Source organism: Tauraco erythrolophus, chromosome 6 (genome assembly GCF_009769465.1).
Source record: "Tauraco erythrolophus isolate bTauEry1 chromosome 6, bTauEry1.pri, whole genome shotgun sequence".
Classification (NCBI taxonomy): domain Eukaryota; kingdom Metazoa; phylum Chordata; class Aves; order Musophagiformes; family Musophagidae; genus Tauraco; species Tauraco erythrolophus.
Genome location: NC_141470.1, coordinates 12,576,428 through 12,601,349, shown reverse-complemented (window position 1 = coordinate 12,601,349; position 24,922 = coordinate 12,576,428). Strand labels below are relative to the sequence as shown.

The following is a 24,922-nucleotide window of genomic DNA, read 5'->3' as shown; positions in this document are numbered from 1 at the left end:
CCCGCTCCATCCTCACTGACCTGGTGTCGATGCAGCTGTTTCTCTCAGATCTCAGTCCTCTCCAGGTGAACTCAGTCCAGTGGGCATCCCGGGAGTGGGGTGCCCCCGAGTTCCCCAGCTGGCTCCGCCGCCACCATTCTCCGTGGGCGGCGCCGTCCCGACGCAGGCAGCTGCCCGGCCGGGAGCCAGGGAGCGAGGGCAGTGCCCTCCTCCCTTCTCTGCTCGATCCTGGGTGAAGCACCTTTTCCGGTTCCCTTGTCCTGACTTAAATAGGGCAATTCGCAGAGGCGCCCTATTGGCTCAGCCCCAAGGGGGATGGCAGTCTGATCTGGTGGCCAGAACTAAGCCTAACCCGGTTCCAAGACCGGGGAGGTCACAGAGACCAAAACCCCTCTCCTGCCACCAGAACCACCCCCCCCTCCACATCAAACCATGACAGGTACACAAGCAGAGAACAGTACTAAAGGAACTAGATGGCTGTAGTTCTTCCCTGCAGATAACAATGGATTGGTTCTTCAGAAAGAGTCTCAGTTACACAGCTGGTGAAAGGCTTTTTGCTGTTCTAGGCAAACTAAAAAAGTTAAGGCAAAGAGATTATCATGGCTTGACATGCTGAGGTGTACATCAAAAATTGGACTCTCCTTCAGCGTAATCCTGAGAGAGCTTTCTAAAAACTGCAGGTATTCTTCCCACAGTACTCTGGGGAGTGTGTCTTGCTACAGCACTGAAGACAGCCATGAATCTCCACTGTGGGGAATGAGTGGCTTCTCATTCAGATGAGATTTCTTCCTGCTTTGAAAATTCAGAATCAGTTTTTTGTGATTGTCAATACAATCTCTACAAGAAGTCAGGAGTGTACTCCAAGTAACACATGGTGGAGTCAGACTTAACACAGTCATTCCCTCTCCAAACGTGGCATTTTGATAGCTGGTGATGCATAGTGGCATTCAGTGACAACCACTTAGTACTCACTTGTGTTAAAACAGTCAAGTTAGATCATTTAATCATGAGTCAAGTTAGATCATTTAGTCTTTAATAATAAGGTGATAAACCTTTAATAATAAGGTTTAATAATAAGGTTTAACAGTCAAGTTAGATCATTTGGTCTTTAATAATAAGGTTAGTAGTTCCCAGGTGAGCTGGCCTTTGGTGTCTGAGAACAGGGAGGGAGAGCAAATCGAAGCTCCTGTGATCCAAGAGGAACGGGTCAAGGATCTGCTCCTTCGGCTGGATGCCCACAAGTCTATGGGGCCTGATGGTATCCACCCGAGAGTCCTGAGAGAGCTGGCGGATGTCATTGCCAAACCCCTGTCCGTTATCTTTGGGCAGTCTTGGCTCACTGGGGAAGTTCCGCTGGACTGGAGGCTGGCGGATGTTACCCCCATTTACATAAAAGGGTGGAAGGAGGATCCAGGGAACTACAGGCCTGTCAGTTTGACCTCGGTGACGGGCAAAGTCATGGAACAGGTTATCTTGAGTGCTATTAATGAGCACATACAGGTTAACCGGGTGATCAGGCCCAGTCAACATGGATTTATGAAAGGCAGGTCTTGCCAATCAAACCTGATCACCTTCTGTGACAGGGTGACCCGCCTGGTTGACAAGGGAAGGGCTGTGGATGTAGTTTTCCTTGACCTCAGTAAAGCCTTTGATACAGTTTCTGATAGTGTTCTGGTTGAGAAACTGATAACTGCTGGCCTGGATATGCACACCCTCCTTTGGGTTAAAAACTGGCTGGATGGCCGGGCCCAAAGAGTGGTGGTAAATGGGGCTAAATCTGGCTGGAGGCCGGTCACCAGTGGGGTTCCCCAGGGCTCAGTGCTGGGTCCAGTTCTGTTTAACATCTTTATCAATGACCTGGATGAGGGGATTGAATGTACCCTCAGTAAATTTGCGGACGACACCAAGCTGGGAGGCTGTGTCGATCTGCTCGAGGGTAGGGAGGCCCTTCAGAGGGATTTAAACAGACTGGATCGTTGGGCTGAGGCCAATGGCATGAGCTTTAATAAGGCCAAGTGCAGAGTCCTTCACTTGGGTATAAAAACCCCAAGCATCGCTATGGGCTCGGGGAAGAGTGGCTGGAGAGCTGCCTGGCGGAGAAGGCCCTGGGGGTGTTGGTTGACTACCGGCTTGATATGAGCCAGCAGTGTGCCCAGGTGGCCAAAAAGGCCAATGGGATACTGGCGTGTATCAAGAATAGTGTGACCAGCAGGAACAAGGAAGTGATCCTGCCCCTGTACTCGGCACTGGTGAGGCCGCACCTGGAATATTGTGTCCAGTTTTGGGCCCCTCGCTTTGAGATATTGAGCTCCTGGAGCGAGTCCAAAGAAGGGTGACTAAACTGGTCAAGGGGCTGGAAAATAAAACTTATGAGGAGCGGCTGAGGGAGTTGGGGCTGTTTAGCCTGGAGAAGAGGAGGCTGAGGGGAGACCTGATTACAGCCTACAAATACTTGAGAAGGGATGGTGGGGAGGTAGGGGAAGGGCTCTTTACATTAGTGCTGGGTGATAGGACAAGAGGAAGTGGGTATAAGCTTAGTCAGGGGAGATTCAGGTTGGATGTTAGAAAGTATTTCTTCTCTGAAAGGGTTGTCAGCCACTGGAATAGGCTGCCCAGGGAGGTGGTCGAGTCCCCATCCCTGGATGTGTTTAAGAATCGGGTGGATCATCTACTTAGCGATATGGTTTAATGGGGATTAGGGGCGGTTGGACTCGATGATCTCTAAGGTCTTTTCCAACCTAGAAAATCTATGAAATCTATGAAATTTACAGCTAAACCTTCATCTGTTCACCAGAGTGCTACGTTTGCCTGAGTAACGTTGCAGAGCTTTATCTGGAAGATATTTCTAATAGTGCAGATATATGGGAATGAATGTTTGAAAACATCAAGTTTTTTCCTCTTTGTTTCTCTCTTGGTCAGGTTGGAGGCTATGCTGTACCATTCTTAGAGGGATGCTGCAGAACATGTAAGTGATTAATGACAATTCCTGCCTCATAAATCTGTCTGATTTGTTGTTACCTCAGAAATAGGGTTGAAAGAAAACTTGATTCACTGATCTCAAAGGCTATGCTTTTCCCAGTTTTACTCATGTGAATACCAGTGAAACTAGTGGAGTTAAATCCACTCCAGTGGAGTTAAGAGGCTTAACATTGAAAACACAGACACTGATGGTGATTGTGGCTGGCCAAGTCACTAAAATTGCTACCTTAACTATTTTGTAATTCTCGTGTAGAACTCCTCAAAATACTAGTTACCGCGTTTGGTATCATAAAAGGTACTGTGTTTTGGAAGATACCTTAAAACATGCTTCATTTACATTCATAGCTTCATATTTGGTAAAAATGAAGATCAATCTATGCAGTTTGTAAGTTAATGCTGTAAATAATTAACTGATTATAATATGGTCTTTGTTACCATTAATAGATATACTTCAGAAGCTTTCAGTCAATACCTTTTACAAGAACTTAAAATCAAAAAATATCCTCCTTACTTGATTCCCAAGATATGTTTTAACATCCATGAGAGCTAGTAAAGATTCTCTAGAAAAAAAATAAAATAATTCTCTACAGAATAGGTTCCAAATATAATAATTCTTAATAAAAATCAAGAGCTAAGTCATTTTTTCCTAACACATTGCTACACAGCTGAAACATTTTGGCTGATTTCATGAAGAGCTTAGCCTGAGGCAGACACCAAACCTGAAGAATTTAGGCTCAAAACTTGAAGCCGACAATGTTACATGCAATTGAAAAAGAGATTTTATACTGGATAGTATCATATTATCTCTTAAAAGGTTCAAAAATCTCACTTCATTTGCATAAGTGGCTGGAATAGTGACCTAAAAGCTAAAGACAGAAGGAGATAAAGTGTGGGAGAGATCTGGATAAGAGTGCAGGTGTTTCCTGCTGGGTGGGATGGACTTAACAATCATGACTACCAGCTGTGGTACCACATGCACCGCTACTGCAGTGGGATATATGTTGCCAACTGGGAGATACCTTTTGGTGTTACTCATTGTGTGTTACAATTTGTAGTACAAAGGTTATTGAAACCGTGGAACGTTTATCTGCTTTTTACCTGCTCCTGATCACTGTAAGCGAATGGTAATATCCCTTCATGTTTTTTCACTCTGGTGGACCTGTGTTTCAAGCACTTGTCCTAGTTCTGTAGCCAATATTACATAAGCTTTTTGAGATTAGCTTCTTATTGTCTGACGTAACCCTTCAATGCCTTAGCAGCCATATAAGCGAGCTTCTGAACAAACAATTTATTAAGACCATTAAAAATTCATTAAGCTACTTTTCAGCAAAGCAGAAGATCTTTCTACTATACTTAGAGATCATAACCACACTCTTAAATAATTAAGACAAAATCTGGGGCATGCATCGCATTGAAAAATCCATTGACTTCTGAGATGCATTTACAAGAAGATTCAGACAGTTTTGCTCTCATACGTGTTTATAGGCAACATATGGACTCAGAAGTCTATAGATCATGTAGTTCATTCTCATTCCAAACAAATCTGTCGTGAGAGCTGTTAGCCAATTGTAATTGTGTGAGATGCTTTATGAGTAGAGTTATCGGGTTTTTGTTTTCTTTTGAAGTACTTCACCATTAGAAACCATTATGATTTTTGCTTTCAGTTTTAAGTGATATTTGAAAATTAAGTCCTAGGAGTTCCATCAAAACCTAGAGAGTTTTTACAAACACTGCTCAGGAAATTATACTATCTCTTTCTTGTAGCCCCAAAGGACCACTTATACTTAGGGTACCAGATTGTCTTAGTTACACCAATGTAGATCAGATTCTTCCTGGTTTTGACATTAGGCTTAGTAACGCAAGTAATACCTGGATGTGGTCGTGAGCTGCTGGCACAGTGATCCCTGCTTGAGCAGGGAGATAGGACAAGATGACTTCCAGAGGTCCCTTCCAACCTCAGCCATTCTGTGATCCTGTAATATGCAGACATTTTAAGTTAGAATTATTTTCTCAAATATGCTGAAATCTATTAACTCCAAACTGTTTTGTACTGATAGGGAATCCTCTGTGACATGTACTCTGTTCAATATGTAATATTCTTACCAGGTTCTCCAGTGTCAATGGTCCTCCCATTCCCTGTTAGCCCAGTCACTCCTACAGCCTATGCTGGCTGTAACACAGGTACATTTTCCTGGAAATAAGTAGGACCAACCCAAACAGCATCATTGTTGATTTCCAACAATGTACTCCCTGGTAGGAGCATCAGACCTCACGCTACCCAATCATGCCAAAAGCTGCAGTGTAGTATAACTGCTCATGGTTCAGAGTGGCTCACATTTTGGTTTTGTGTTCTTTTTCATTTTGCACTGTGTGGGCGGTGCATTGTTGTTAGCCAACAATGTACTGTTGGTAGTAAGCACTTGCATAGTCTTTAGCTTCCTGCATGTGTAAAATTGCTGTGTTTAAAAATGTCAGCTAATTCCCTTACGTTTAGTGTGCTGTAGAACATAGAGATTAATGGCTTTGCTTGTTGGAGCTTATTACATAAACAACATTTTCACAGATGATGTATCATATTTTTGCTTCCAGTGGCATATTCAGTAGAAGCAGGTCATTTCTTTCTCATCCATAGTTAGGACAGTATACAGAAAATAGCAAGCTTGTGTTTACTCCATGAAAATTTGAGATTATCTTTGTTCTTTTTAATACAGCATGTTATTTTTTTTCAAATTGTACCAAGATATGAATGCAATTGTTTTGGCATTTGTTTTGTGAAAAAGTCTCTCTCTACTTCTGTAAGAGAAATGATGTTGACTAATTTTGTACATCACTGAGTGATACATCCTTCGCTGAATTAGACTCATGGCTCTAAGAGTACTACACTGAGGTCTCTATTACTCTTTCATATTGACATCATTTTAAATTACAAAGTTGTTATGAGTCAACCCAAAAAACAAGCAAGGATTTTCAACCATACAGACTGTGAAAAAGAATCTCACTATAACACGATGCATATAAGATGCTCACATGTTTTGTAAGGTTTTTTGTGGAAAAGTATATTATATTGTAGAGCTCATTAAAAGCCACTGGGTACTAAAGTACATGCATGGAAATACATTATATATTTATTTCTTTATGAGATATCATGTGCTTTCACTATCGCCCGGATGAAGTCATAGCCACAGCTGCACTGAATTCTCCACCCTACACCTCATCTATAATGTAAAAGAAGAAAGGACATGAACAGGACTATGAGAAGCATGAAATAATGGTGAGATTTTTAGTTTCAAAACCAGTTTTTTTTTCTTCATTTCTCAATTTACTTTTTCCCTAAGCAAATACGATTCAATGATAGTCAAGCAGTAGCCAGCCATTTCTGATTGTACATTTTTATTTTCTTCCAAGAAGATTGATTGCTGTCCTTTCTTTCATGTTCTAGAAACCTTTGCTATGTCCAGAAACAGTAGCAGGCTTAGGCTTATATTTTTTTTTAAAAAATGACAATGCAAAAAATGTTTCTCTTTGACAAGCAGTATTACCTGGTTTGACAGTGATTAGAGCGAGGAACTGGGCATTGCACATCAAGATAAAATAAACCTCTGAACTGTTCAGTATTAGGCATTGGTCAAACCAATGAGTCTTTCATTGCCCTTGCTTTTCTGGAGCTAACAGTATTCACCTTTTGTCAACATCTTTGGATTTCTTGCCTGAAAGAAAATGTGGCTCTGTAAGAGGAGAGTCATGTGGGACTGCATCATGGTGTCTAAAATCTGTTGTGAAACTGTGGAAGCTGTTATAATGGAACGGACTATTGTTTTCTCTTACAGATCTGCAATGTGATGTGGTTTCTTCAGCATAGAGAGGATCATCATAAGAAGATACTGTGCTTTCTGATCTCTAACAACTGAACTCTATGCTGAACTACTTTGTTTTTCCTGAAATGTTCAGGATTTCCTTCTTAAATTAACTCATTTCATTTCATGATTTATTTTTGTCTTTTTAATTTCATCCGCATACTTTGTACATACTTCTGTGAGAAAAACTGGAAATAATGCTAGTGAAAATGTAAATAAAAAATTTAATTTGTTCACTGGTGTTCTTTTCTTATTTAATAAAAACCATACAGAAATGTAAAGCCCCCTGAAGCCCTATTCTTCATCATATTCTTCAGTTAAGTGTTCATTTTAGATTTTGTTTATACCGCTGGAATGTGATTGCTGCTATTAAAGTTTGTTACAGTTATTTCATAGAAAATGCATTTTATGCATTATTAACAAGCCTTCTCACAGGAGTGGTTGATCAATTTTACAAAAGTCTTAGAAACACAGTAGACTTACTCTTAAAAGGCTTCCGAGTGAAGAATGAACCTTTTATAGTTGTTACTGGAGAAATAAGGAGACAGATACTTTAATGCATGAAATAAAATAATTTTAAAAGTGATACCAAGTATAGCTAGTGTCACTCCGCCAAAGTTTTGTATGTGCAGTGCTGTATTGGATATTTTCTTCTTGTGTCTCTTGACCCTGTAAATCATTCAGGAATATTCTTGTCTCTGAAATATTTAGAACGTTGAGCTGATAATTTTCAATCAACGCCCATTTTGCAGGTAAGGAAGATGGAAAATTCTGTAAAAAGGTGACTGTTAGGATGACTATCCGCAAGAATGACTGCAGGAGTAACACACCAGTAAGTAAATAACTAGCACTATTTCTTTCAATAGAAAGGAAAAAATACAAGAGATAAAGGGAAGGAAAAAAGGCTATTGTCTGCAGCTCTCTCTGAGAGACCAAGGTTTCTGTGTTTCATAGAGCTATTTTAATGTTCCCATAAATTCTCAGCAATCATCTTCTCAAATAATAAGAAAAGGGGATGTGACTTCTGCATTTAGGCACATGTTGATTTAGTGCAAATCCAAGGTCTCAGTTCACCCTATGATGCTATTATTATATGCAAATTAACTGAGTCTTGCCAGTGAGAGACTACTGTTAACATGGCTGCCGATGCGTTTAATTTCCATCCTTCTAGGGAAACTATTTAAATGCCAGCTTCACGAAGAAAGGAATCTTGGGCCCTGAAGGTTTTTTTTAAGATAGTAGCATGAGCATACTGTGAAATGTGTAAGAAGAATGAGGCACTATCTGTGTGTCTGCTGAAGGATTTACTGTAGGAGGACACCAACAATGTCCTGCTGGGAAGTAAGGCTGTGAGCAGCAGTAAGGGCGCAGACAGACGTCTCATGTGAGATGTGTAAGAGCGCCTGGAAAAGCTGTAATAAAAGACTGTAGGGAAGCAGCTGTAACCTCTAAAATGACTCTGAGAGGACGTTTTGTAGAGTAAACCATTGAGCAGCCAGGAAATATAGTCTCAGTGTCTCATTGAACAGAAATGCAAATCCTGACTATTAAACTTGAAAAAAAAAATCAGTTTATGTGACTGTTTCTGTTACAGTCTGTATTACAGTTTTGGTATCATTTGTAATAATTCCCCTTGGCTTTCCAAAGGATTGATTCCTTATATCCTCCTTACTGATATCAGTATAGCAACACTGCATCAGTGTGTCACTGAAATTAATACTGTAGGGAGTTTTGGACAGAACATTTCGTGCTGTTTTCAAGCCAAGGTTATTTTGAATGCTTTCAAATTAAAAACTGAAATTCTTTCTTTGTGTCTGTTAATAGCCAAAATCTGCTGTTACTGAAATTGACAGGAAAGTCATCATTAATCTCAGTAAGATAAAAATTGAGACCTATCTGGGAAACGCACTTCAGAGTTTATTACTCAGACATAGTGGGGTTTCAAAAGTGGCTAGAGGAAGTACCTCCAAATTTTCTTTCCATTGCTTTGCTATTGGATTTGGGTACCTAATGTAGTTGGACTTTCTGGAGAACTCCTAACTTTATTTCCTAGCTGCTTCCACTTGCTAATTATTCTTCATGTTTGTTACCAGGTGAACATTGTTTCATGTGATGGCAAGTGCCCATCTGCAAGCATTTACAACTACAACATCAACACATACGCAAGATTCTGCAAATGCTGCAGGGAGCTCGGACTACAGAGACGAACTGTGCAATTGTATTGCACCAGTAATTCAACCTGGGTCAGCTATTCAATCCAAGAGCCTACAGATTGTTCTTGCCAATGGTCTTAAAAATAAATAAATAAAAAGAAAGAAAACGGCAAGCCCCGTTGTTCCCAGCATAAGATAATCTGAATAGTTTATTAAAAATATAACACCAAATTTTACCAGTTTAATGCTAAAAGTTAAAAGAGTAAAAATATTTTTGGACTCTTCTAAATTTCTGAAGAGTGGCTTTGCATTGTTTGCGTTGTGGTTTGTCTTCATGTTCATTCACAGGGATTGCTTTACAAGTTCTTGTGATATGTGCCAACTTAAAAGGTGAAGTGATTTACATTAGAGGTGCCTCAAAAGAAAGAACACCATCTGTTTTGTTCTGGAAGGCTGGCCCACTCACCAGGCACTCATTCATGTTTCAAGTAATTGACTGGCTTATCTGGCAGCAGTTCACTATTTTGAAAGCATTGCAATTGTGCAAATACATTAAGTGTCTATTAAGAAGAACTATTTGGAGAACATGAGAAGAATTTTCAGTTTAAGTCATATTCTTATTGCAAAGTAGAGCACATATGAGAAATTTGATTAAAGATTTTTATTTTTTTAACCAGGAAAACATTGTCAATACTGATAACTGTATGTAATATTCCCTGGTAATGTCAGTTTTTCTATTGTATTTTGTATTGTAGTGAAAAGCATTATGGCAAACATGTAATGTGTGGGACAGACTGTTTTTAGGATATCTAGATTAGTCATTAGTAGTTATTTTATCTTTCTGCTAAACAATATGACATAAACTGAAAATACACAGATTTAACAAAATAAAATTATTTTACATTCCTTTATATAGATATGCCTTAATTGAAAACATTCAGCTTATGAAATGCACCATACTTAACCTGTTTCTTTAGGAGAATGAACTTTGTTTAACACTGATTTTAAAGATGTGAAAATTCATTAGGAAAAAGAAAACCAGGATTATCTATCTGTCTAAATGAAAAACAAAGTATAGCCGAGTGTAGTTTCTTATGGCAAGTGTTCGATATTAAAAATGTACAATTGTAAGGTTTGAAACTTCAAAAGCAATTTTGCTTATGAACTGGAACAATTAACATTTTGTTTTAATGAACTAATTTTTTTTCTTCTCTAAGCTAATGTTGCTGTTATGTACTTTTCCAACAAATGTCACCAAGATTCAGCAAAAATTCAGTAGCTTTTATTTTGTAGGTAGCACATGTGTAGACAGCGCAGTGACACGCTTGAGATCCTATAATAGAAAATAGATCTCAGCATAACTTCTTAAAAAGCTGCTTGTCTGCAGTTAATCCAAAGAAAACTGTGTTGTTAAAATCAATCATGTGAACATTTTTTATATTAATTTTGTATACTGTACATTTCATTCTTACAATATCTAATAAACAACAGGAAGTCTTATTTTGTTACAATTAATTTTGTTATCATTGTTAAAAGAGCTTGCTGTTACGTAATTCAACACACAGTGTTTACTAATTTCTTTTTCAGCAGCGCAGGTTAATTTTAGGATTTGCTGCTATTACTAGTATTAATGATCTAATACTGTGTCAAGGAAGACCTGCATATGGGTTTTTGAAAACATACATCTTTTTCAAATTCCTTCACAGTTCGCTTTCATCCTCAGAAATGCAAAATTCAACTTTATTCAAAACAAAAATTGGAAAACTGTTGCTCATTAAAGTATAACACATTTCTGACACTTATTGTCAGATAGGCTGTTTTTTCTGGAAAAAAAGAGGGGGAAAAAAGAAGAGTAAATTTCTACATGTGTCCTTTCCACGTCTTTTTCCTAAACTGTCTCTCAGGATTGACTGCAATGAGTAGACTGTGTTTTGAGGAAGTGTAAGCGTTTTGTTATCATATAGTTGTTGTGTGGCCATGCTTACCCTTTAGTACTTATGGTCAGATAAGTCATTAAGATCTCACTGTAAAATGTGCAGTCCCTACCCATTTAGTGAGACATATTCCTTGTTCAAAGACATCTTATAAATAGCGAGAAAGGACAGAGCTTGGGAGGAGTTTGGAAAACCATGGATTGAGGAGCAGGAAAAAAAGTGCTGCTTACAAGACATTGGGCAGAGCTAAGTCCTTGAACCCAACGCCTAAAATTCAGCCTTTGGCATTTGTAAAGGTGAATTTCAATCTCCCTTAGTACCCTCCGGCAGATGCCAATCCTAGAGGGTAGGAGTTAATAAAAAGAGCTGTTTCTTTTGCTCTCAAGCAAGATCGTATTTGCTGTGAAGTGCCAACCACCAACACGAGGGACAGAGTTAGAGCTGGAATTAGGCCAGCTGCCATGCTTTCCCTTGACTGCGGCACAGTCCCTCTTCTTGCCACTCAGGCTAATGGCAAAGCACTCTTGCTTCCAGCAGCACAAGGTGGTTACCCTGAAAACCACTTGAGATCCAAACTTTCAACTCGTGGTTAAAGAGCAAAGTTAATACCAGCAGCGAGAGTAGAAAGCAGACTGCATCCTGTAACCGTAGTCAAACACTGTTGCTGCTTCTACCTCAGGAGTAAAATAATAAACATCATATTAAGTCCCTACTTCTAATTTTGTAAATATTAGAGTTATTCTGAGATAAATAAAAGGAAAAATCCAAACTGCCTATGGCTTGAGAAGGGCAGATACTTTTAACCCTGCCTCTGTGATGGATTCCTCCATGGATGCTTGGCCAGTCTGTCTGTGGTTAGTTCAAAGCAGACCAATCCCTTACCATATATTTATTGTACATTATGCTGACACAAAGCAGCTCAGCTGGAAAAAGATTTTGCTTTATTTGTACTTCCACGTCTTTGGAAACCAAAGGGACCTCAAACCAAAGGGCTGGAGTGGTGGGCCTGTGAGAATCTCATGAAGTTCAACAAGGCCAAGTGCAAGATCCTGCACGTGGGTTGGGGCAACTCCAAACATGGGTACAGGCTGGGCAGAGGATGGATTGAGAGCAGCCCTGAGGAAAAGGATTTGGGAGTGCTGGTGGATCAGAGGCTCAACATGAGCCAGCAATGTGCACTGGCAGCCCAGAAAGCCAACCGTATCCTGGGCTGCATCAAAAGCAGTGTGGCCAGCAGGTCAAGGGAGGTGATTCTGCCCCTCTACTCTGCTCTCATGAGACTCCACCTGGAATACTGCATTCAGCTCTGGAGTCCCCAACACAAGAAGGACATGGAGCTACTGGAGCGAGTCCAGAGGAGGGCCACGGAGATAATCCAAGGGCTGGAGCACTTCTCCTATGAAGACAGGCTGAGAGAGTTGGGGCAGTTCAGCCTGGAGAAGAGAAGGCTCCAGGGTGATCATATAGCAGCCTTCCAGCACCTAAAGGGGGCCTACAGGAAAGCTGGAGAGAGACTTTTTACAAGGGCGTGTAGTGATAGGACAAAGGGCAATGGATTTAAACTGAAAGAGGGTTGATTTATATTAGATCTAAGGAAGAAATTTTTTACTCAGAGGGTGGTGAGACACTGGAACAGGTTGCCCAGAGAAGTTGCGGATGCCCCATCCCTGGCAGTGTTCAAGGCCAGGTTGGATGAGGCTTTGGGCAGCCTGGTGTAGTGGAAGGTTTCCCTGCCCATGGCAGGGGGTTTGGAACTAGATGGTCTTTGAGGTCCCTTCCAACCCAAACCATTCTATGATTCTATGATTCTCAATGAGCTGTGGCTTTCCTCTGACCCTCCTGTGCATCAATATCTGAGTCCTAAAACAGCTTTACTTTCTGTTTACTAAGAGGTTGTCTTTTGCTTGATGATGTAGGCATAATATGAAGGGTACACAGCACTGAAGCTGTTCTTTAGAACACAGGCATTTTACTACCACGGCCTTGTTTGTCTCTTCATTACTTGTAAAGGCACAGGTGCACTTGCAGCTGATGAAATACTGGAGCCTTAAATGCTGCCATCAGCACATCAAACAAGTCTCTGGAGGGAGACTGGCTTTCTAAAAGCATTGCCTCCACGTTGGGCTTTGTTACGGCTGTTCCCGTTGCAGCAGCGCACTGTGCACGGTGCAGAGACAAAATCGCGACTGGATCCTTCATGGATTTCAACCAACATTTCCTGCAGTGTTTTGCAGAAGAACGATGTTTCCTAGGGATCAAAAAGAAAAAGCAAACCTAGTATTAGAAGCCCGAGGAAACAAAAGAGGTGCCGCTCCAGTAGGTAGTGGGTGGTCTTTGGGTGACTGCGGGGGCAGCAGCAGGTGTGCAGGGTGGAGCAGAGGCTTCGTTACCTCACAAACACAGAGGGACAGGGTGGGAGGGAACACCAGTGCTGCTGCCTCTTGGAGAGGACACCTAAAGAGTTAGGAAGAGGCCTCCTCCCCTCCCTCCGGCCAAAAAGCCAGTTTGCCCAGCTGAAGCTTGTTTCTGTGAGGCATGAAGGTGGTGCTGATGCCGGTGCTGCTGCTGGAGGATCAGAGCAGTGTGAGGTGAGTGCCGTTTTCCTGAACCAGCCCCTTGTTTTGGAAGCAAGGAACAGGGATGACAGCCTGCTCCTGGGCTCTGAAGATTTCCCTCTTGAGAATTCTCCAGGCTTCCTGACCCCCTTTGCCTTTCAGGACCAACTCCCAAGGGACACTTCCAACCAGTCTCCTAAGAAGGTTGAAGTCTGCCCTCTGGAAGTCCAAGGCAGCAGTTCTGCTGACCCCTCTCCCTGCTGCTTCTGTGACTGAAAATTCTATTATTTCATGATCACTATGTCCAAGACAGCCTCCAACCTTAACGCTGTCTATGAGTCCTTCTCTGTTGGTAAACAGCAGGTCCAGCAGGGAGCCTTCCCTGGTTGATTCCCTCCCCAGCTGTATCAGGAAGTTGTCTTCCAGACACTCTAAGAACCTCCTGGACTGTTTCCTCGCTGCTGTATTCAAATTCCAGGAAATATCTGGTACGTTAAAGTCACCCACAAGAACTAGTGGCTGTGATTGTGAGACTTCCCCTAATTGTTTGTAGAATGTTTCATCTACATCTTCTTCCTGAGTGGGTGATCTATAGCAGACTCCCACTGTGATGCCAGCCCTATTGGCCTTCCCCCTTATTTTGACCCACAAGCATTCTACCCTTTCGTCACCATTGCTGATCTCCAGATATTCAAACACCTCCCTGACGTACAGTGCCACTCCCCCTCCTCTCCTGCCTGGCCTATCTCTCCTGAAGAGCTTGTAGCCATCCAACACAGCACTCCAGTTGTGTGTATCATCCCACCATGTCTCTGTGATGGCAATTATATCATAGTTTTCCTTTTGCACAATGACTTCCAGCTATTCCTGTTTGTTGCCCGTGCTGCGTGCGTTGGTGTAGAAGCACTTCAACTGGGCCAGTGATTTTGCCTTTTCCTTAAAGGGCGAAGACCTGACTCCTGTTTGACCTCTCCCTGTCACTGCCTTGACTCCTGGCAGGCCCGTGACCATTGTGTCTGACCTATCTCCGAACATAGTGGACTCAACCTCTGCTGGTGCAGCATACCCACGTAACTCTCTGGGACATTGTCCGATTAACAATGTTGTGCAGCTCTAAGGTTTAGTCCCAGCAAGCCAGACTGTATCCCCTTCCCCCTTCGAATCTAGTTTAAAGCCCTATCAATGAGCCCTGACAACTCCTGTGCAAGGATCCTCCTCCCCTTATGTGTCAGGTGTACCCCATCAGATGCCAGCAAACCTGGTGTGGTATAAAGCAACCCATGATCAAAGAACCCAAAGCCCTGTGCAAGACACCAGGCTCAAAGCCAAGTGTTGACCTGGTGGGTCTTTCTGTTTATTCCCTCTTTGTTCCCTGCCATTAAAGGGATTGAGGAGAACACCACTTGTGCTCTGGATCCCTTAAGCGGTCTCCCAAGGGCCATGAAATCTCTTTTGATTTTTCTCAGGCTTCTTGCTTGGGAAATTTCATCACTGCCTAGTTGGAATGTTAGTAGCGGGTAATAATCAGTAGGTTGCACAAGAGTTGGAAGCTTCCTCACCACATCACTAACTTGGACCCTGGGCAGACACTGGAGCTGGCGCTGCTGCTGGAGCTGGAGCTGATGGCTGGGGGATCGGAGCAGTGTGAGGTGAGTACTGTTTTCCTGAACCAGCCCCTTGTTTTGGAAGCAAGGAACAGGGGTGTGGGTTCATGGGCTGTGGGACAGGAGGGCTGTGGCCTTAGTGGCTCCAGCAGAGGTCCTTAATCTTTCCCTTCGGCCTATCTCAGTGTGGCTGTGAAAAAGATTTGAAAAGTTAATTTTTTGTTCTGTAAAAGCTGCCTTCTGAGTGGTGAAAGCAGCAAAGAAATAAATAGAAATGCTGGTGCTGTGGGAAACCTTTGTGCTTGTACAACCATGTTGAATTAGCTCTTGGGGCTCTCAAAACTTTACTCCACCCCTGAGGGCCATGTTCTCCTCACGTGGGGTTGCGCAGGTAGAGTTTCTCCACAGAAGTGATTCCTAATTTAGGTACAGAAACATCATGGTGTCTTGTTAAAAACAGGATTTAAAATCTTTCCAGTGCTGGATTGTTTTCTGTCTTTGAATAAAATATTTAGTGATTTGAGCATGGAAACACTGATTGTTTGTTATGGTGCTGTTTGCTCATTGTTATCTCCTTTAAAAAACACTTCACTTGCATTACCTCGAGCAAGCTTACCCAGCCATGATTCACAGGAAAATATAAATGATTTGGCAGCTGGAGCCTTGAGTATGATGAATATTGGCCATTAAGAAAGGCCTTTAAAAAGAAATAGAATTATATCAATTGTGCTATCTAAACTCTCCCTGTCTGGGTTATCAGTACATGATCTGGTCTCAGGATAACAGCCTCTTGAGTAACGCTTCCTCTAATTAGGAACACTGCTGCCTGGTGGTTTGGTAAATTAATCTGAAGTATTGGCATCTGTTGGTCTGAAGTTTAATGCAAGACGTTAGTCACAAGTTAAATAACTTGCATCTCCTCAGATGGCCTCTCAAGTATGCAGTCTGTGAAGTCAGACCAAAATAATGCAAAAAATTTTGTCCTCACTCTTATCTCTGCCCACACCATCATCTTTCTCCCTAGTGCAAGTGGCTGGCCATGAATAATTAAAATGAGGTAACAGCCGCTATGCAGATGGTAATTTTCTGGAAAAATTCCCTCTCAGTGTGATAAAGGCATCTAACCTCTTTGGAAATAGCACCTGACAGGCTGCCATCCTCTCAGGTCCCTTTTCTGTATGGACTTTTGACCAAGGTTTTGATCATGTCAGCTCACTTCAGCTGTTTAAAACATAGATACCTGAATTAACTCAGGTGTCCAGGCTTCATCCATCACCAAAGGGAGAGAGGTGCATCCAGAAAGTGACTTATCCCATCCTAAAATAAGTGTCTAAGTTTGATGTGATGAATAATCCTCCAGATGTATCATCTTTCCTTTTCAATGCAGAGAGAACCTGGATGGCAAAATACACTTAGGCACCTCGTTTTTAGATTGTAAAAATCAGTTGGAATGAAATTGACCCTGAATGGTTAAAGATATCTCAACAGGTTTGAAAGTCAGATACTCTGATGGAGTATACGGCATATCTTATCTGACCTCATATGAGGTGATTAACAGTAATATTTGATTTACACGAAGCTGAAAGTAATGTGATTTGTCTTTGACAGTTTTCCCTGTATGTGTTAAAGTGTACTCATTTCATATGACAGCTATACCTTAACCCATCGCTGTATCTCTAGTCCTGAACAAAGACGTCATCATCAGTGATTTCTTCAAGACGGAAAAGCGAAACTGACTTTGGTAAGATGGGAAGTGTTTATTGCCATGACAAGGTGTTATATTAGCTGGAAAAAAATCTATAAAGTGAGTGAATTTTAAAGTACTTCTGGTTTATAGACCTTTTATTGTGTAGGCGTTGGCTTGAGTCTTGCAGGTGATTTGTGATCTTGCTTTCTAAGCTTTTGGCTTCCAAGATCTTTCAGGTAGTGCAATTCTTGAGAAAGTTATGAAACCCACCTATGAAATATCTTTGTGCTTTAGCTCTTTAGAGTGTCTGGAGTTGAGTTCGAGGCAGCAGAGAGGCTTTTCAATACACAGGCCTCTCATGACTGTTTGATTTTATGTATTTATTTATCTACCTATTTATTTATTTATTTGATACAATTGCCCAGGAGCAGATTCTGACTTCAGTTAACGTACTTGATAGAAACTTCTGATTTGGTATTGGGTTTTTCTCAAGACTGATGTTAGTTTAGGAATTGAATAGGTGAGACTTGTCCAATATGTGCCTTGTGTACCAGAAGATTGGAAAGAAAAAGAAATTATAGCAGAGCATCTTCATAAAATTTCTTTCTGATTAATAATGCAGAAGTTTGATCTTAAACGTGAAATATCAAAGCTAGAATAGTTGGAGTAATGCCTAATGTTAAGATCATGCCTGGGTTTGATGCCTGTTCTTAATCTCCCAACTGTCTTTTCTGGACCATAGTCCCTATTGAGCTTCACGTTGATGTTTTATTTTACTAAATGGGCAGAAAAGCAGAGGACTTTGAGACAAGGGCATTGAGGTGCCTGATAGGATTCATCTCTAACCTGGCTGTACGCAGGGTGGTGCTCCTCCATTTCCTATCAGGAGAAGATAGTTGCTATGTTTCGTGCTTGTTTTTTTTTTTTTTTCTTCCACCCTCAAAGAACCACACCCTGCCCAAGCAAAGCTGTTTCAGGGAATGGCAAAAGTTAGCTGTATAACAATTAATCACTAAAGCAACGTTTTCTGCTTGAATATTGCTGGAGTGATTAGAGGTTACCAGATAATGCAGTCAGTAGCACATGAAGATCATAATTTAGTGTTGGAATTGTGGCTTGTATAGCCCAGCATTCTCTTTCTGATCTCTTGCTCTCGAGGAAATTGCAAGGGGGAAGTTTTAGATTAGTATTTTTGGAATAAAAAAGGTAATTTAAAATTTCATATGTGAAACTTCTATTTTTAGGTAAATATACCAACAGGCTGTCCAACGCTGTAATAGCAAAGTCCCCCATGTCTTGTGAAATTATAAAAAACTTGCTATCAGACTTGCTCACAGTTACTTTCACAGGTCAATTGGACGCTGTGAGGAAATACGTGGCTTCACAAATAGGTGTTTTTCAGTTCATGGGAGAGTAAGAGGCCCTGGATATTGGTACCATTTGTTGTGATGCATAGGTTCACCATAACCCTCTTTAAGGCCGTGTTGTGTGCAGGCAGCTAGAGTGCACTGGGAGCAGATTTTGCTGATGCAGTCTTTATGCTCAGTTCGGTAAATAGCTTTCCCTCTCCTCTATTTGTTTCAGGCTCTACACTTGGAAATCTCCTTGTTCTCTCCCAGTGCTGTACCTGACAGGATTGCAGTAGTACCACTCGGGGCAGGACTGACCCTGTGGAGAAGAGAGGAGAAGTTCATATCGCACTCCTGCTTATATATTTTCCTGGAATCCCAAGTGCTCCAAAGTATGAAAACTTTTTAGAAGAAAATGGAGCCTGACAAAAGGACTGATTTAAAAAAATAAACAAATGCCTATCGTATCTGCTTGGGATAACTTTAACCAAAAGTGGTGGTGTTTGTTTTTATTCACTTAAAATACTTGAAATGTTAAAAACGGTTTTCTGGCAACCACCTTATTTTGAAATATTTTATTGGAATAATAGTATTTTAGATCCTGACCCTCATCCTTTTCTCTTCCCATCTGGAAGTGGGAGAGAAAGGAGGTGAGAGATAAGATTTTGAGGAAAGCATTTAGTTTATCTCTTCAAATTGGACTGGCAAGCCCAATTATCATGAAGTTGTTACACAGGCGAAAGTGAGAAGCAGTATCTAAAAGGTCTTTTTGGCATTGGGGCAGGGGGAACCCTCTCTTTATAATGAAGGAAAAATGACATATTGTGTGGTTACGCTGATAGCAATAGGTGCAGCCCTTGGTGTAGTATTAATGTAGGTTGGCCATGTGTATCTGGTGCCCACTGCCCATGTGTTTTCCTGGTGGTGCCAGAATAGCTCCAGAGCAAGCAAAAAAGGCAGAGACTGAAGACTGCTGCTGTTTCCCTAGCAAATACCTGTGGGATTTTTGAAGTGTTCTGGCTCTGTGAATTATTTCACATCTGTATGTGCCCGTGATTTCTCAGGGCTGCCTATAGGCAGTGATGGAGATGTAGTGGCTGTAGGGGGGGCATAAAGTTCATCCTCTGTAATAGTTTGTCTGTGAAGCTTTAGGCTGCCCAACAAAACAAAGAGTTGTAGATCACAGTTAATGCAAGCATGCGATTTCTGTGATGTTCTTTGCAGTATCAGGAACTGATACTTCATTACCAACCAGGCTCTATCCTGTATTTTTTTAAATAAGAAGAAATATTTTGCAAACTTGTATTTAATGGAAAATTTTGCAAATATGGCTCTGCTTTAAAAATATAGTTTTAGCATTTAACCGTATTTTTTTAGTAGTAGTTGCTTTTCTATCTGCTTATCTACGTGTCATGGTGCTAACGATGGAGTATGGGGCCCCCAGGTAGCTTTAATAATGGGAGTCTTGTAATTACCTATAATGGACATTTAAGAACGATAATATAACCAAGTGCCCTGTAAATACTGCACTTAAGCTGATCTCTGGAATCAAATGCACAGCACTATTGTGCATTTGCTTCTCAGCTCCATGGGTGGAGGACAGGGAGGAGAAGGAAGGAGGGAAGGGAAGGTAGCATTTCTAGGCTTTAGATTTGGCCATATTGTAGCACTTCTAAATCTTCTGTCAACTGGCGTGACATTGCGTTCATTTTTTTTTTTTAAATGCACAACCTTTTTAAACATCCATCTGTTATATAAATAAAAATAATGCAGCTCTACATTTTTATGGTATGCTAATCCTGTATGGCCATGGTCTAATTATCAAATGATTTCATGCTACCCTGGTGGCAGGCAACATCCAGACCACTGAACACTTGCTATGGATCTTTTATTAAATCCCTCTTGCACAGTTTCATTCATAAATTTACCATGGCTTTTAAAACAAAATAGTTTGATGCTTATACAGCAATATCAAATAAAAGCAGTATGTTTCCAGAATGCAGCAACATTTTTCAGATGCTCCACTTCATGCATGATTGAATAATTGGTGGCAAACTCCATAACTGCTGCCTTTTACCTAGAGTGGAAACCTTGCTGGGGGTAGGTAGTGTGTGCTAGTTCTGCTCAAAGATGAGATGTAACCTCTCCATACTTTCATGGAGCTTAAATATCCTGGCCTCTGTACCAAGCTTCATTTTGACAATGAGTGTCCTAAATTGGGTATCAATACTCCTGATCCACACCCATATCCCTGCTCTGTCCTGGCCCCATTGGAGCTAGTGCAGAGGTGCTGGGGTACTCATGGCTCTTGCTTCCTTTGATGTTCTTCCAGGACTGCCCTGTGCCTGCTCCCAAGACAAACATGGTGCCTTAGGGCTTTGGAAACATGTCATGTTACACTTGAAGAGGCAAAATCCTAAGAAAATTGTGGTTTTGCTTGTTATGTTGTTAATTTAACTTTGGAAAGATTTAGAAAGTTACTTGGTGGAGGTGGCTAGTGGAAGTGCTTGCTTATTTCCATAAGGTAATTTTTTTACCTTTTAATTCAGCGCAAAGGGCTTATTCCCAAGTGGCCAAGCAATTAACTCCATTAATAATGGAATGATTAAAAACAGAATTAAAGTATTTGTCCAGAGTTACCTTAGACTGCAATTTACCCTAAACAACTTCATGGCATCTGCTCCAACTGAGTGCCATCTGGTCTTTTACAAGGTAGTGTTTGCAGCTTAATAAGAAATCTTCTCTTTGTCTTGTGACTTGGGGTACTCCAGTAGTATTGCTTTCTCTGGGCTTGCACCATCCCCTATTGTGTGTTTAAGGCAGTGTGTATCCCATAGATCTATTTCTCTTGATCTGTAGCTTCAGTGAAGTACTACTGGAGTGGAATTGAATAGATTTTTTTCTACCTTGTGTGAAGGCAAGTAGAGAGCCACTTAGCTGGAGGCAAGTCGTGGTGGGGACAACAAAGAGCCTGTGACCCATTGAGGGCAGATCAAAGCACCGATGGCAGCAAACAGCACCGGTGTGCAGGTAGCTGGGGAGGGAGAGGAGGGATGGGAGAGAGAGAGATGCCTTGTGATTGTGAATTTGGATTAATTTCCCATCCTTGCTCTGTGGCCTGTATGTTTGTTTCTTTTTTTTTGCTTGATGAAAAGTTTGTCACTTCCAGTACTTCGACATTCTAGTTCAAGCCACCTTGCACAGACCAAAATAGTTTTATCAGTCTTTTATGTTTGCCCAAAACTACTTCAAACAAAAATGAGATAGTACCACAGGAGTGATTTGCACCCACCTGTTACCAGCATCCCTGGCCTCTTGTTAAAGTTTAACGAATTAATTTCCTTTTCTCTGACACAGCTAATTCCAATCTAAGTATTTTTAATAAGTTGGAAATGTCAATGAGTTGTGTGCTTACTCACTGAAGTATGTGACTTGCTCACTGCTTACAGAGTCTGTTTTTGTTACCAGGTCATTCGAAGTTCAAAGTAGTTGAAGAAGTTTGCAGCGCGCTCTTTAAAATAAGATACTGCTGTTCTCTGTAAGAAAATCCTCATCCAGAGCACTATAAATGTTTGTTGGATGTGGAATTTGGGCAAAATTTCTTCAAAACCATTTGAATAAAAGGTGACTGGGAACTGCCGGGCTGCCAGTCTGTGCCAGCGTTCAAGCCACTTCCCGCTTCTCTGGCTGCAAGCAGTGGGTCTGCCTAAACCATGTGCCCGTCCCCAGGAGGCTGGACTGCCAGTGCCAGCAGAGATTAGAAAAGCACAGATGAGACAGGGTGGCACGTTGGGGCATCACATACACATATTAGAAAAAGAGTATATTTTCCTTTTCAATTTTTTATTTCATCTCCTTTGTGGATTGTCTGAAAGCTGTGGCAATACAGATGGTAATGAAAAAGCCCCCAATAGTTAGAGCCACCTGCCTTGCCACCACGAGCTTCCTCTGCTTCTGTCTGCCCCAAATCTGCCTCTCTCCCTCTTCTTCCTCTCAGGTGTTTTGTTTTCTTCATGGTCCAGCTGGTGTGTATGAGGTACAGGATGGTGGATTGTGGCTGAGCTGGGATTGCCTGAGCTGTGGTGTGGGGAAACAACTACATCTGGGCAACCTAGGTGCATTTTACAGGCTAAAGAGACCATCTTTGTGCTCAGGCTGATGGCTGCCACATTTCTGTTTTAAAACCTGTAAGTACTAGAAACTCTCAGGCAAATGACTCCACAGACATATATATCTATATATATATGTAGATATATATAGATATATCTTGTAGTTATAGGGCAAGCAATAACTATTTCAGCTGAGATCTTTGATAACAGGCATAGCAAACTTAGAGAGGAATATGTCTGTTATAGAAAACTTCTGTCCAAACTATTTGCTTGTCAAAACTGTAAACTTCCAAAACTGGGATTTTCACAAGGGAGAGCTCTGGCTAAATTATTTGGGGAGGTGCTGCCATCAGGTCTAGCAAATAATAATAATAATGAACAGAGGGTTAATGGCTGTGCATCTGAAATGTGTTGCTTTACAGGGAGGAGCAGGTGCCAGCACCTGCAGCTAAGTCAGCCTGGTACTTCCAATAAACAGATAACTGAAAATGGTTTCACTTAGACGATGTTCTGTTTGCCCTTGAAGAGTATATACCCTGTGTGTACTCTGCGTGTGTATAGTATATATGTATGCTCACAATGCAAATGTGGTAACGTGATAGTGGTGGCCAACCAACAGCACTCTGGTCACAGAAGTTTTCTCTTTATACCTGTTGAATATTCCATTAAAACGCCTTTCATTTTAGATATGTCTGTTTGTGCAAGAAGGTAAAATCAGATATTACTGTATAATATGCGTACTAATAAGTGTTTTTTTTTTATTCAAAGCACTGGTTACTAAGCAGATTTCCAGTTCACTGACCTTGTCACATCTCTGCTGGGTTTCAAGATGTTAAGAATATTTTTCAAATGGCCAAATCTGATATTTAAAATTTTAATGTATTTTACATAACATAAGAGGGGTTTAGTACCAGAAAAATTCCATTTTCCTCAGTCCAGTTTCAGGTTCCTAACCTGATTTTCTGGACTTAATCCTCTTCCTGTTGAAATCAATAAGTACATTGTAATATAATGATTCACGTTCAAGGTTCAACCATAGAAAATTAAGGCTACATGCTGATTTTACTGCCATTGTTGAAAGATGATCTCTTAAAATGTGTAAAAGTACAATAAACTCTTTAACTCTTTCAGCCCTATTTTTTTTTTCTCTTCAGATAGTCTAGACACTTAAAAATATATCTTTGTTTTAGACCTAGTGATGGCAAGGAGACATAAGCTGAGAGATGCTATTTAGTTAGGAATATCTTTTGTGGTTTTGAATGTTTTGTAGTGAGTCGGCCACTGGACAATGTGGAGCTTGACACGAGATGCCAGGAAAACCATTGTCAGCTCTGCACCCTTTCTGATGCTCAACTGTCTTCTTATATCTGCCTCAGTTCCTTTCCATGAAAAGTCTGCATTAGAAAACCCCAACACTTTCTTTGAAAAGACATCCAAGTTGAGAAGGTTTTGTTCTTTAATTGTGTAAAAACTGCAGGCACTCAGTTCAGTAATGCTGCCTTCTTTCCTTAACTAGTGCATGCTAAGACTGGAAGAATGTTTTTGCAAGTGGGGCATATTTTATTGTTTTAAAACAAAACAATATAATTAATGCTATGGAAGCATGGGCTTTTTTTTTTTTTAATCCTCTGAGAGTGGTGGAAAAGAAGTCTCAGTCAATCTGTCTTGTTGAGAAGTACTGGATATGCTGTGAGAGTTTGGGGTGCTCCGTTGTCGTTGAACAACCTGGCAGCATCTCTCGCGCTCTGCACCAAGGTCCTGTAGTTAAGAAGGTCCTGAATGATGCTCGTAGCAGCAGAGTGAATGCGTGTCGAGAGTTGAATATTTCAAAATGGACTTTGCAATATGCTTCAGGCTGTGTTCAAATGGCTCTTCTGGAAGAGATAAGTGCCCCTCTCTTTGCTTTGCGGCATCATGCGGGTGCTGTAACCACGGGGAGATGAGAAGAGTGAATTCTGCCCTCAGCTTCCCCAGTTGACATATGGGGGACACTGCTGGGGCTCTGCTCCCTGTGGGTGTATGTGTGAAGAGCCTCTACCACCTCCTTCCACCAGAGCTGTCTGTGCAGCTCATGAACACCCTGATGCTGTGTGGCTCCTTCCTAGGAATAAAAGTCAATATACATTCTATAGTTTCTGCTCACTACATATGAAACTGCCTATTAATGAAATAAATGTACCCGAAGCATTAAATTCAGACTCTTTGGCAGCCCAGTTGAACTACTCTGTTTTCATCTTACCTCCAAAGTCTCTAGGAAAGAAAGAAAAATTAAAAAAATCTCCATCTCTTCCCTCCTTCTCGCTGCACAAGACTTTCTGAGGAAGCCAAACCCTTCCCGTTAGGTTTTCAGTCTCACTCAGATGCGGTGCTTTCCTTGCAGACTTGTCTCCCTTTCTGGCTTGGGTGGAGAAAACGCTGTGTTCCCTGCTGAAATACAGCCTTTTCCCATCCTGCAGGAAGACATCCCTGCCCTCTCCCTGCTTTTGGCACCCCTTAAGGAAACCCAGATACCTGGAAAGGGTAGTCTGTGCCGGCTATCTGGGGAGCCCTTTCTTGTGCAGAAGGACGGGGAAAACCTGGACTATGCTTTCACGTGTTCCAGCTGACAGAATTACGTGCTCTTGTTTCCTAAGATGTGTGGTTTTTCTAGCAGACAGGCTTGTGGAAAACTGTGGACTGATCAATGAATATTTCTAGC

General features: G+C 41.4%; 1 protein-coding gene across 2 annotated transcripts in view; it reads left to right on the top strand.

Moving 5' to 3' along the window:
• The window catches only part of OTOG (otogelin), an 84,652-nt gene extending 75,525 nt beyond the window's left edge, over positions 1-9,127 (top strand). For both annotated transcript variants that reach the window (XM_086612939.1, XM_086612940.1), the window contains exons 37-39: positions 2,920-2,965; positions 7,586-7,665; positions 8,927-9,127. In XM_086612939.1, the coding sequence (XP_086469065.1) occupies positions 2,920-2,965; positions 7,586-7,665; positions 8,927-9,127 (327 nt within the window). The remainder of the gene's footprint in view (positions 1-2,919; positions 2,966-7,585; positions 7,666-8,926) is intronic.
• Positions 9,128-24,922: the final 15,795 nt, after the last annotated feature.